This window comes from Hyaena hyaena, unplaced genomic scaffold (genome assembly GCF_003009895.1).
Source record: "Hyaena hyaena isolate Hyena2069 unplaced genomic scaffold, ASM300989v1 scaffold_1074, whole genome shotgun sequence".
Classification (NCBI taxonomy): domain Eukaryota; kingdom Metazoa; phylum Chordata; class Mammalia; order Carnivora; family Hyaenidae; genus Hyaena; species Hyaena hyaena.
Window position 1 is genome coordinate 24763 of NW_024081711.1, and position 13604 is coordinate 38366.

General features: G+C 38.1%; 1 protein-coding gene across 5 annotated transcripts in view; it reads right to left on the reverse strand.

The window, feature by feature from the left end:
• Positions 1 to 2710: 2710 nt before the first annotated feature.
• Positions 2711 to 13604, reverse strand: part of CCDC138 (coiled-coil domain containing 138) — a 111959-nt gene continuing 101065 nt past the window's right edge. For 2 of the 5 annotated variants that reach the window (XM_039222191.1, XM_039222190.1), the window contains exons 14-15: positions 11337 to 11475; positions 2711 to 3196 (exon numbers count right to left, since the gene is read on the reverse strand). In XM_039222191.1, the coding sequence (XP_039078122.1) occupies positions 3031 to 3196; positions 11337 to 11475 (305 nt within the window). In that variant the 3' untranslated portion in view covers positions 2711 to 3030. Of the gene's footprint in view, positions 3197 to 11336; positions 11476 to 13604 lie in introns of those variants that run through there. The other 3 variants (XM_039222193.1, XM_039222192.1, XM_039222194.1) reach the window with 2 other exon arrangements.

Sequence of the window (13604 nt, forward strand, 5' to 3'; positions counted from 1 at the left end):
ATGCCTGGGTGGCTCAGTTGGTTAAATGTCCAACTCTTGATTCTGGCTCAGGTCATGATTTCATAGTTGTGAGATCAAGCCCTGCTTAGGGTTCTGCACTGACAGGAGGAAGCCTGCTTGGGGTTCTCTCTCTCTCCCCTCTGGCCCTCCTCTGCTCTCACACATGCATGCACACACCTCTCTCTCAAAATAAATAAAAAGAAGTCTTCCACAATTTTATCAAAGACTTCAATGATTTTCTATTGCATAATTCTTTAAATGTTTTACTTTTGAGAGAGACAGAGACAGAGTGTGAGTGGGGGCGGGCCAGAGAGAGAGGGAGACAGAATCTGAAGCAGGCTCCAGGCTTTGAACTGTCAGCACAGTAAAACACAAACTGTGAGATCATGACCTGAGCCGAAGTTGAGACATTTAACCGAGACACCCCAATGCCCCATACTGCATATTTCTCGATATGATTTTTATAAGTTGTTTTCTGGAAAATAGTTTATTTCATTCAGATTTTTAAATTTCTCGGAACAGGGTAATACAGAATATATAATTTTAAAATATTTTTATTTATCCTAATAAATACTTTCATTCTTTACAAGTTCCTGGCTTCTAGTTTTTGCTATGAATATGTATTTTATTTTTCTTCTTCAGTGTTTTGAGAATATCGATCCTGCCTTTAATTTTAATAGTAGTTACCTTGACATTTTCCAAAAACATGCCTTTATCCTTCTTTTCTCTAATTGTCAAAGTTATTTTGATATGGAACACTTTGACTCTATTTCTCATGAAAATATGGAAAACTTTACCCACTAGCTCTTCCATCTGTGCTTTGATCTCTGGGCTCCATTAATTCTTTTTTTAAATTTTTAAAAAAAGTTTTATTTATTTCTGAGAGAGACACAGCATGAGCAGGGGAGGGGCAGAGAGAGAGGGAGACACAGAATCTGAAGCAGACTCCAGGGTCTGAGCTCGCTGTCAGCACAGAACTTGACGCGAGTCTCGAACCCACTAACCATGAGATAGTGACCTAAACTGAAGTCGGACGCTTGACTGTGCCAACCAGGCGCCCCCATTAAGTCTCCGCTTTTAACATCAGTTAATACAGTTTATCCAAATACCACTAAATTGCTTTTCTCATTATTTATCCTTTTGAACAATTTAACATTTCACTCCATTTTAATTTTTTCTAATGTTTTATTTATTTCTGAGAGAGAAAGAGACAGCGTGAGCAGGTGAGGGTCAGCGAGGGAGGGAGACACAGAATCTGAAGCAGGCTCCAGGCTCTGAACTAGCTGTCAACACTGAGCCCCACGCGGGGCTCGAACCCGTGAACCATGACACCATGACCTGAGCCAAAGTCGGATGCTCAACAGACTGAGCCACCCAGGTGCCCCATTTCACTCCATTTTATAAAGAGATTTATAATTACTTAAATTTATTTATGTTTACATGGTTTCAGTTTCAGCACAGTCTTGTGGTATGAGGTGGATTTAATAAACCCAATTTTCCTTCATGTCTAAATTGGTTGGAATAATCTGAGTAAGCAACTTCACATCTCAAAAAATGGTATCATTTCTGAACACTGAAAATATCTTCCTTCCATTGTCTTCACCTCTGAAGCCATCTTCACTAGGTATAAATTCTTTAAGTAAAACTTTCCCTCTCCAAAACATGAGAGGATACTTCCCTATCAACTTCTGGCACTCCATGAGGCTTACTTGGCTTTTCTTCTCTTGGAGGTAACTGGCTTTTGTTTGTTCTTGCCTTTATCCTCATAATTTAATATGTAGAACTAAATGATAGCCTGTATTTAAATTACAGGATGTGTCTAATTATAGAATGCTTTTCTCACGATTTATCTGGAATATGATGAGCTCTTTCAATCCATACATGCAGATCTTTGGTCCCCCAAAATCTTTGTTCAACTGTATATTGGAGCAATACTTTTGCTCTCTTCTGTTCTCTTCTTCAGAAACATGAGATATGCCAGGCTCGAGTGACAACCTTTGCTCTTCCATTGGCTGTCCACTCTCTCGTTGGTACCATCTCTGGGTACTCTGCATTGTGAGAGCTGCTCTTGTCTCTCGTGACACTGATTTTATCTGCTGCAGTATCAGTGATGGTATATTTTCTGTCTGCTGTACATTTCTGCTTTTGCATTCTTCAGTTCCTGGAAGTGCCACCATACTCAACCTGTTTTCTTCTTAAGGCTTTCTGTTTCTGCATTGTTTTACACTCATTTGAACAGGACCAAGCATTTCCTGAAAACCTCTCCCAGTTTCTGGAAATGAGCATGCTGATACAGCATAATTTAGGACAGTGCTTCTTTTCTGTGTTTCTCAGTATTCTGTCCCAATTCCCACCATCTCCACCTCTCCCAGACCTGTCCTCTTCACCCATCTTGGCTGTAGCAACAGATATCCCTGGGTGTTGGAAGGACTAAGATATTTTTATGTTCCTGTTTTTTCTTTTTTAAAAAGACCCTTCCATTATACACATATAGTTTGGTGATGATTATTTTGGAAAAAATAAAAATAGAAAAAATTCTTTAAAGCACTCTGTGAACAGCACAATTAAAAAATCAGTTTTTGTGAATCTAGGATATATATAAAAGTGATATGAGGATGGCAGTTAAAAATTATGTACTTTTGCTTCTGAAAGTGGAAATTGTTGATATATTGAGAAAGAATGACAACATGATCTAATCTTCTTTCCCATATAAACACCAATTTTATTCCAAATAATCACATAATTTAAAAACTTTTCTGAAAACACTCTTATAAAAAGTAACCCAATGTCACTAATTCTGGCAATTCCATTGTGTACATTAGTAAGTACTATCTCAGTTGAACTGAAACAGTCCAAAAATCCCACAGCTTCTATAGATTTCATTTTAAGAGTTAAAAAAATTATATTTTTCATGATAAATGATACTGATAACTTTACTCGGTAGACTTTTAGTTACTTTGGTGACTTTACAATCTTACAAGTAAGATTTTTATTTTATATGTAATATATATAAAGTAATATTAAGCCAGTCTAATGACTTGCATTGGAGGCCAAGGTGTTGCATTTTGTTAAACCCAAATTGAACAGAGTTGAATTTAGGTTAATACAGAGAAACGCATGCTCTGGATGAGTTGTCCTTTGTATTTCTTGAAGCAGCAGATGAATTGTAAAAAGTTCAAAGAGCTTCTTATTACTCCTGTAAGAGAATGAACACATTAACTTCATTGCACACACTTAGGGAATTTATCTGGAATGGCAATGAGATATTATCTACTTGTAATGTGGGCAAATGGCACCTGGTTTTCAACACAGTGCAGAAAATAAGTAACTAAAGGATTAATATGTCAAGGCAAACAAAAACAGGTTTTAGGAGAGAAGACTAAAGTGGAAAACTATTCAAGGAAAAAAAGAATATGCTCTATGATCCTGAAAAGTGCATCCTATTCACCATTAAAATGCTTGAGAATAGTTTTTTCCTCATAGCTAGAAAAAATAAAACACTGGATCATCTTAGGAGCAGATAGACCTTTTGACTTAGGTCAAAAATACCTTCTCAAACATCCTCCTTGTAATTATCAGTAATTTCAGTTTCAATAAGTTAGAATAAAATCTGAAATATATTTTTTACCTCCTTGTCTACATACATTTATCCAGAAAGAAATTACCAAATAACCTACATAACCACTTACTTAATACAAAATGATTCACATCTTTGTGGTTTTACTTTTCTTAAAGTTTGTCGTCAAGTTGGTTTCCATATTACACCCAGTGCTCATCCCAACCCGTGCCCTCCTCCGTGCCCATCACCCCCCTTCCCCTCTCCCACAACCCCATCAGCCCTCAGTTTGTTCTCAGCATTCAAGAGTCTCTTATGGTTTGCCTCCCTCCCTCTCCCCAACTATTTTCCCCCTTCTTCTCCCCCATGCTCCTCTGTTAAGTTCCTCCTAATCCACCTATATGTGCAAACATACAGTATCTGTCCTTTGCTGCCTGATTTATTTCGCTCAGCCTAACACCCTCAAGGTCCATCCATGTTGCTACACATGGCCAGATTTCATTGTTTCTCATTGCCATGTAGTATTCCATGGTATAGATAAACCACATCTTCTTGATCCAGTCATCAGTTGATGGACACTTAGGCTTTTTCCACGTTTTGGCTATTGTTGAGAGAGCTGCTATGAACATTGGGGTGCATGTGCTCCTATGCATCAGCACTCCTGTATCCCTTGGGTAAATTCCTAGCAGTGCTATTGCTGGGTCATAGGGGAGTTCTATTGTTAATTTTTTGAGGAATCGCCACACTTTTTTCCAGAGGGGCTGCACTGGTTTACATTCCCACCAGCAGTGTAGAAGGGTGCCAGTTTCTCCACATCCTCGCCAGCATCTAGAGTCTCCTGATTTGTTCATCTTAGCCACTCTGACCGGCGTGAGGTGGTACCTCAGTGTGGTTTTGATTTGTATTTCCCTGATGAGGAGGGATGTTGAGCATCGTTTCATGTGTCTATTGGCCCTCTGGATGTCCTCTTTGGAGAAGTGTCTGTTCATGTCTTCTGCCCATTTGTTCACTGGATTATTTGTTTTTCGGGTGTGGGGTTTGGTGAGTTCCTCATAGATTTTGGATACTAGCCCTTTATCTGCTATGTCATTTGCAACTATCTTTTCCCATTCTGTCAGTTGCCTATTAGTTTTGTTGCTTCCTTTACCGACCAGAAGCTTTTTATCTTGATGAGGTCCCAAGATTTCATTTTTGCTCTTGATTCCCTTGCCTTTGGGATGTGTCAAGTAAGAAATTGCTGCGGTTGAGGTCAAGGAGGTTGTTTCCTGCTTTCTCCTCTAGGGTTTCAATAGTTTCCTGTCTCACATTCAGGTCCTTTTTCCATTTTGAGTTTATTTTTGTGTATGGTGTGAGACAGTGATCTACTTTCATTCTTCTGCATGTTGCTGTCCAGTTCTCACCATCTGTTAAAGAGGCTTCCTTATTTCCATTGGATACTCTTTCCTGCTTTGTCAAAGATTAGTTGGCCATACATTTGTGGGTCCAGTTGCGAGTTTTCTATTCTGTTCTATTGGTTTATGTGTCTGTTTTTGTGCCAATACCATACGGTCTTGATGATGACAGCTTTGTAGTTGAGGCTAAAGTCTGGGGTGGTGACGCCTCCCGTTTTGGTTTTCTTCAACATTACCTTTGGCTATTCGGGGTCTTCTGTGGTTCCATACAGATGTTAGGATAGTTTGTTCTAGCTTTGAGAAGAATGCTGGTGCAATTTTGATTGGGATTGCATTGAATGCGTAGAGTGCTTTGGGTAGTACTAACATTTTAATAATATTTATTCTTCCGATCCATGAGCATGGGATGTTTTTCCGTTTCTCTGTGTCTTCCTTAATTTCCTTCATAAGTTGTATATAGTTCTCATCATACAGATCACCTATATCCTTTGTTAGGTTTATTCCTAGGTGTTTTATGCTTTTCTGTGCAATTGTGAATGGGATCAGCTTCTTGATTTCTCTTTCTGTTGCTTCATTATTGGTATATAAAAATGCAACCGATTTCTGGACGTTGATTTTGTGCCCTGCAACTTGCTGAATTGTTGGATCAGTTCTAGTAGGCTTCTGGCGGAGGCTGTCGGGTCTTCTATGCAGAGTATCGTGTCGTCTGCGAAAAGTGAAAGTCTGACGTCTTCTTTGCCAGTTCTGATGCCTTTTATTTCCTTTTGTTGTCTGATGGCCGATGCTAGGACTTCAAGCACTAGGTTAAACAACAGTGCTGAGATTGCTCAACCCTGTCGTGTTCCTGATCTCAGGAGGAAAGCTCTCAGTTTTTCCCCATTGAGGATGATGTTAGCTGAGGGCTTCTCATAGGTGGCTTTTATGATGTTTAAGTAAGTTCCGTCTAGCCCGACATTCTCGAGGGTCTTTATTAAGAAGAGATGCTGTGTTTCGTCAAATGCTTTTTCTGCATCTATTGACAGGATCATATGGTTTTTTTCTTTTCTAATGTATCACATTGATTGATTTGTGAATATTGAACCAGTCCTGTAACCCAGGAATGAAGCCCATGTTATCTTGGTGGATAATTCTTTTTATGTGCTATTGGATTCGATTTGCAAGTATCATGTTGAGGATTTTTGTATCTGCATTCATCAGGGATATTGGCCTATAGTTCTCTATTTTTGCTGGGTCTCTGTCTGACTTGGGAATCAAAGTGATGCTGGCTTCATAAAATGAGTCTGGAAGTTTTCCTTCTATTTTCTATTTTTTTGGGGAAAAATACAATCTTGGTTTCATTGATCTGTTCAACTGTTTTTGTTTTGGGATTCTATATGTTTATTCCTGCCCTGATCTTTATTATTTCTCTTCTCCTACTGGGTTTGCAGTGCTGTTGTTGCTCTCGTTCTAGTTCCTTTAAGTGTGCTGTTAGAATTTGTATTTGTGCATTTTCTAGTTTCTTGGAATATGCCTGGAGCGCAATGTTCTTTCCTCTTAGGATGGCCTTCGCTGCATCCCATAGAGTTAGGATTGTTGTATTTTCATTTTCTTTTGTTTCCATATATTTTTAAATTTCTTCTCTCATTGCCTGATTGGCCCATTCATTCTTCAGTAGGGTGTCTTTAACCTCCATGTTTTTGGAGGTTTTCCAGACTTTTTCTGTTGTTGATTTCAAGTTTCATAGCATTGTGATCTGAAAGTGTGCATGGTATGACCTCAATTCTTTAAAAATTATTGAGGGCTGCTTTATATCCCAGTATGTGATCTATCTTAGAGAATGTACCATGCAAACTTGAGAAGAAAGTGAATTCCATGGCCTCAGGATGTAGAGTTCTAAATATATCTGTCAAATCCATCTGGTCCAATGTGTCATTCAAGTCCATTGTTTTTTCAGTCATTTTCTGTCTAGTTGATCTATCCATTGCTGTAAGTGGAGTATTAAAGTCCCCTGCTATTAGCACATTCTTATCCATAAGACTCTTTCTGTTTGTGATTATTTTATATATTTAGGTGCTCCCATATTTGGTGCATATACATATATAATCGTTAGCTCTTGCTGAGGGACAGACCCCGTAATTATTTTATATTCCCCTTCGTCATCCCTTGTTAATCTTTACCTTAAAGTTGAGTTTGTCTGATATAAGTACAGCTTTCCAGCTTTCTTTTGACTTCCAGTAGCATGATATATATTTCTCCATCCCCTCACTTTCAATTTGAAGGTGTTCTCGGGTCGAAAATGAGATTCCTGTAGACAGCAAATAGATGGATTTTGGTTTTTTATCCATTCTGCTACAATATGTCTTCTTACTGGGGCATTTAGTCCATTTACATTCAGTGTTATTATTGACAAATATGGGTTTAGAGTCATTGTGTTCTTTTCAGGATTCATGCTTGTGGTGGTGTCTCTGGTACCTTGAGTTCCTTGCAACATTTCCCTCAGAGAGTCCCCCTCAGGATTTCTCGTACAGCTGGTTTAGCGGTGATGAATTCTTTCAATTTCTGTTTGTTTGGAAGACTCTGATCTTTTTTTCCGTTCTGAATGACAGGCTTGCTAAATAGAAGATTCTTGGGTGCATATTTTTTCTGGTCATCACATTGAAGATCTCCTGCCATTCCTTTCTGGCCTGCCAAGTTTCAGTAGATAGGTCCGTAACCATTCTGATAGGTCTCCCTTTGCATGTTAGGGCCCTTTTATCCCTAGCTGCTTACAGAATTCTCTCTTCGTCCTTATATTTAGCCAGTTTCACTATGATGTGTCGTGCAGTAGATTGATTCAAGTTATGTCTAAGGGGAGTTCTCTGTGCCTCTTGGAATTCAATGTCTGTTTCCCCAGACTGGGGAAGTTCTCAGCTATAATTTGTTCAAGGACTCCTACAGCGCCTCTCTCTCTCTTCCTCTTTTGGAATTCCTATGATATGGACATTGTTCCGTTTGATTGTATCAGTCAGCTCTCGAACTCTCCCTTTGTGCTCCTGGATCAGTTTATCCGTTTCATGGCTTCCTCTTTTTCTCTAATTGTGTCTTCTAATTCACCTATTCTCCTGACTCTTCAATCCATGCATTTGATGCCTCCATTTTATTATGCATCTCATAACAGCATTTAATTCATCACAACTGTTTTTAAGCTCCAGAGTCTTTGTAACCATAGTTTCTCTAATGTCTTCCATGGTTTTCTCAAGCCCAGAGATTAATTTTATGACTACTGTTCTAAATTTTTGTTCAGTTATGTTGCTTATATCTGTTTTGAGCAGGTCTTTAGCTGTCATTTCTTCCTAGAATTTCCTTAGAGGACAGTTCTTCCATTTAGTCATTTTGGCTAGCCTTCTGTCTCTTGTTAGTTTTAAAAGCATGTTATGCACTCTGCACCTGCGAGTACTGCTGTATTAAAGAAGCTCTTTGACTCTTCAGGGCCTGTCAGTTCAGGAAGTGTTCTTTGAATGGTGTCTCTTGATCTCTCTTGTTGAGACCTTGGTTATTTTATTTCCCTACTCGTAGTGGTATTGGGGACTCTTCACCATGTGTACATTGGCTTGTTTCTTGAGGTGTCCTGGAAAAGAAAATAAACAGACAAACACACAGGGAACAAAGGCGCACACACACACACTGACAAAGCCAACAAACATTCATACTGAAATGGAAAAAGAATAAGAAAGAAAAAAAAGGAAAAAAAGAGGAAGGAGGAAAAGGAAATAATAAAAATAAAAAAAAAGAAGAAAAGAAAAGTGAAAAAACCCAAGAAACAAGGGACAGTCTAAAAGCAAAAAACCAGACTTCCGAGCTACAAATAAAGAGCATGGTGTAAGCAGTGCTGATGGAAGAGTATATACAAAAAGAGAAATGACAGGACAGGGAGAAAGGGAAATTGAACAATGACCAGGCAGAGAGCCTAAGAGGCTTAATTCAGAGAGAGAAAGAGGAGAATATCGTAAAAGGAGAGAAGAAAGAAATGAAAGTAACGTTACTCAGAGAAAGTGTATAGTCTGATTACTACCGAGATAGAGAGATAGAAAGGTAGTGGTGGAGGTGTAGAATATACATCTAGAGAATGGATTAAATCTGATTTTTTAAGGAAACCAGTGACCAGACTGGTCCATGAAGCAGAGGGGAGGGTTACTAGTGAGACCAGGGAAAATATATCTCAAGAAAAAGAACTGATCTAGAATTAATCACGGCAGTGCATCCATGTTGGTATTGCCCCAGGCTCTGGTTAAAAGGGAAAAAAAAGCAGCTCTCTAGCGGGGATGTATGTGGTTTAGTGTAGGCAGGTCTTAGCCTCCACTGAGTCCTACGGGCCATTCCTTGAGGTCTCCCTCTGGTGGTTGTGGGGAGAAAAATTGTGGTGCCTGGCCCCTTCTCGAACCTAGCGTTGCAAATCACTCTTTTGGGTCCGATCTCCCTGTGCCGTGGGCGTAGCCATGTGGGCGGTGTTCTATGTCCCAAGCCTCGCCTCGTTTCGCTCTTAGTCCATGCGCTTTGATATTGCCCAAAATATAAACCCGCAGGCCGAGTCCTTCTGAGCAGTTTCAAGCTCGCCACCTCCCCACTGGGGATCGAGCCGAGCCGGAAGAGCAGCGGAGCAGTTTCAGGCCACGCTGCTTCCTCTCCGGATGGAGCTGGAGAGCAGAGGAGCAGTTCCCCTGGGGCCATCTGGGACCAGGGTGTCCAGCTCAAAGTCAGCACCACAGTTGGAAACCAGATTGCTCCCTGTCCCGAGCCGAGGTTTTTCTCTTCTCCAGGGACAGGGACAGTTCTTTGAGCAGTTTAAGCATCTCTTTCTTTTTTCCCTTGACTCCCTGCATCTCCCCGCAATTGGGGCTCCCACCCCACCCTCCGTGTCTCCAGGTCCTGGCCAGTTTTTATCTTCCCCAGTTTGCACTCATGCACTTATAAGGTTGTTTTCTCAGTGGGCTCTGTCTCCTTTTCCTCCCAAACTCCTGCGGTTCTGTAAGGGTTCCTATGGCTTCAGGCTCTCTCCGTTTGAGACGGGGGCGAGTGAAATGTATGGAGCTCCCTACTTCTCCGCCATCTTGCCTCCTCAACTCATCTTTGTGGGTTTGAAGATTTACTTTAAGACCTACTTGAATATCAGGTATTCCCAGCCCTCCTGTTAGAGATCTGTTCTAGCTCTTTATCTCAGTCTGAAATGAATGTAAGCTATAGAACACATCAAGAATAGTAAAATGCTTTGGCTCAAGGATATACTTGCACTTCGGGACTACATAAAAATAATCCTATGAATTAAGAGCTAAGACTGAATTAAACCCAAATAATGTTACTGCAGTTTCATGGCACCACAGGTAAACTACAACATGTCTTCCTGAGAATTTACTGATTACAAATCAAAATAACCATGGTACCATAAGTCTGCAAGTAAAGAAGAAAACTGATTGGTAAGTTTAACTGACATTTGTGCCAAACTAATAATGCATGAGGTTATATTTTGACACTTAATAACTTACTATGGTATGATACAGTGTACTAGGCACCAAGCAGAACATGTGGGCCCACTAGCACATATCTAAGATAATTTTAAGATGTACCGTATTTACTATTCAAGTACATTGAGGCCTGGTAAAATATCTAGGTTCACTACCATGCAAATCACAGGTGAGGGGAAAGGGAGGGGGCAGGGGAGCTGAACCACAATCACAGTTTTACCATTATAAACATGGGATGAGACAGATATTTAATGTGCCTCAGAAGAAAAAAACAGAAAATACCTCAATTTTAGTAAAATAAAGCTAAAATCTATGTCTTTTATTTATAATTTATTAACTAGTTATATCAATGCTTGCATCAGGGGAAAGAAGAAATGCAAAAGCTCTTAATTCTCACAATAAAATCCAAATTAGTAGCATAACAAGCCCATAATTGTTTCCTAAAAGAAACCCTGTTACAAACATAATTTTAAGTCTCTTCTGCCTGCTTCATTCTAATTCCCTGAATTCATTTCAGTACACCAATAAGGATCTGCAAATACACTTTTATTATATTTTTTATTTTCACTTGTGGTATTACAGAGTATCAGTGTGCAGTAAGTCACTCTGATACTACCACTTGGTTGCTAAAAATTGCTGTTATTTTTACATCCCCAGTGGTACTTAAAGTTTGTTTAGCAGAAATGAACTATGGAAATAAGACGTTCCTAGATGTATACTCTCCAGTACGACAGTTCTCATCTGTCACTGAGTATGTATCTTAGACATGCATTAATATTTTATGAATCTCAAGTTTCTACATTTATTGGAAATTATGACTTAATAAACAAAGCTGAACCAGTCTAGGATTCAGATAGGCTTAAATAATCACATGATGTATCTTTCAATAAAAAATCTTAGAAAAATTCTTACTTGATTTTGGAAAGTTTCTGCAGAATAATACTGAGCTTTTCTAGTATTTGAAGATCAAGCTTAGGGGTTCGAAGCAGCACAGAGCAAGTACGAAAAAATAAAGTGTTGCTACAGGCTTCCAGGAAAGGCTGCAAGGATTCTGCAAAACAAATCACCAGTGCTTTACTGTTAGGAAGTAGCTAAAAGGCAAATTAAAAACAAAATAGACTGGAACTATATGGGAGTATTCATAAATATTGATTTGGATTTTCATTCTTTTCATACCTAAACTTTGGGGCAAAAATATCATTTGAAATATTAAAGTCTCCGCTAGCTCTTGTTGAATGATGCAAACCAAAAATAAGATTATTTTCCCTAATATCCAACTCCCAATAGTCAGTACTTGGAGAAATTCAATTTTGAAAGAATGGGGGAAGGTCATTTCCTCAGTAAGTTCATAATAGTAGACTGAGTTTATACAATTATCAATAAGAAATATTTTTGGAACAGCAATTTTTTAAAAAACCCTACACTTAAGAATTTCATTTGTGTGTTAATGACAATCCACATAATCAATGGCTAGGGAATAACTTTTTAACATAAAAGCAAAAGGGTGAAAAGATTGAAAATACTACAAAATAAAAAATTTGGATATCTATGTAAAAAAATCACAAAAGGCAAAAAGCTCTAAAAAACAAAAGCAAAACAGAAGAGGAATGTCAACTTGAGGCAGAGGGATAGGAGGAAATACCCTTGTAATATATTTGCCAGAAGATTGATACTATTTTTAAAAAGCTCTTATAACTCAGTAAGAAAAAGACCTAATATTTTTAATAATGAGCAAAGAGCACAAGTAAGCAATCATGACAGAATATAGAAAGCATATTCAACCTTAGTAGGAATAAAATGATTAGAACTTGGAAATTTTCTATCAAAAGCCTTGGAAGGAATATCCTTTGATTCAGCAATTCTGCCTCTAAGCCTGTGTTGGAATCAGATGTACACAGAGGTCTGTGCAGAAGGGCCACAGGAAAGTCTGTAATAGTGAGAACTAAAAGGTCTGCTAAAGTAGTTATGAGCTGAACACAATAATGTATAAACACGCTTTCTAAGGTGTACATCACAAGTACTGGTAATTAGGAGGACTTGAAAAGAAGCAAAAATCAGAGAAAAATGATAAATTATGGCCTTCAAATTGTTAAATTCCTGTGTAAAAAGCCTCTGTAAAATTCAGAGACTCCCACAGTGAATACAGGATTTTATTTCACATAAATAAGTCCATAGATACAAGGATATGAAAGTATGAGAGCTTTGTATAATCATCCTTTTTGAATCCACAAGAACAGCTTGAAAGACTGTCTTTACTGAGCAAAATATTCAATAATGAAACCAATAAAATCCACACTAGTAAAGTCAGAAGAACATGATAACAGAAGATGAGAGGTGGTACAGGCTAGCTGTGGAGCATGATGACAATGGTCATGTGTCCTCTGCATGTTATCATGTAGTAAAAAGTAGGAGAAAAAATGTAATACTTTCCTTCAGCAGTCTAACCCAAAGTATGACTAAACTGAGTTCATCAAGTCGTGTGTGTGTGTGTGTGTGAACACCGTGTGTATCTCAGTTACAGAATCTTTTCTTTCATTAATAAAGAGTATGAACATTTATAAACCAATATTCAAAAGAGTTGCACACATCTGTTTTCACTTGAATAAAAAAATCACATTGTGACAAATTTTATAACCTTAACTTACAATACATGAATATTAACATTTACTAATATATTTACAGATTTTATTTATATCATCAACAAATCTGATGAAAAACAGCCTATGTTATTTTAACACAGCAGGTTTTGATCAGTCTATGAAAATTGATCCAGGAATGTGCACTGCATTTAGTTAGAAAACATTTCAACTTTTTCTGAACTCCTAGAAGTTATCTACTCACACAAAGCCTCTGTTTAAAAACAAAACAAAACAAAACAGAAGCAGTTGTATTTAATCTTAAAAGAGTATAAATCTTTGTTTAAAAGTATGAAAATTCTTATGGTATTTTTTAAGTGTATGCTTTTACTTTCTGCATCAAAATTACTTAATTGAATATTAAGCGTCTAATAAAAGTTACAAATATTCTATCATCTGTGATACTGTGTCCTTCATGATTTGAAACAGTAAATTAGTTCTCATATAATACCCTTATGAGGTAGGACCAGTAGTAATCCCATTTTACAAAGAAGGAAAATAAGATGTGCCTATACACTACTGAAAAGAATGAGGTTAAATTTTT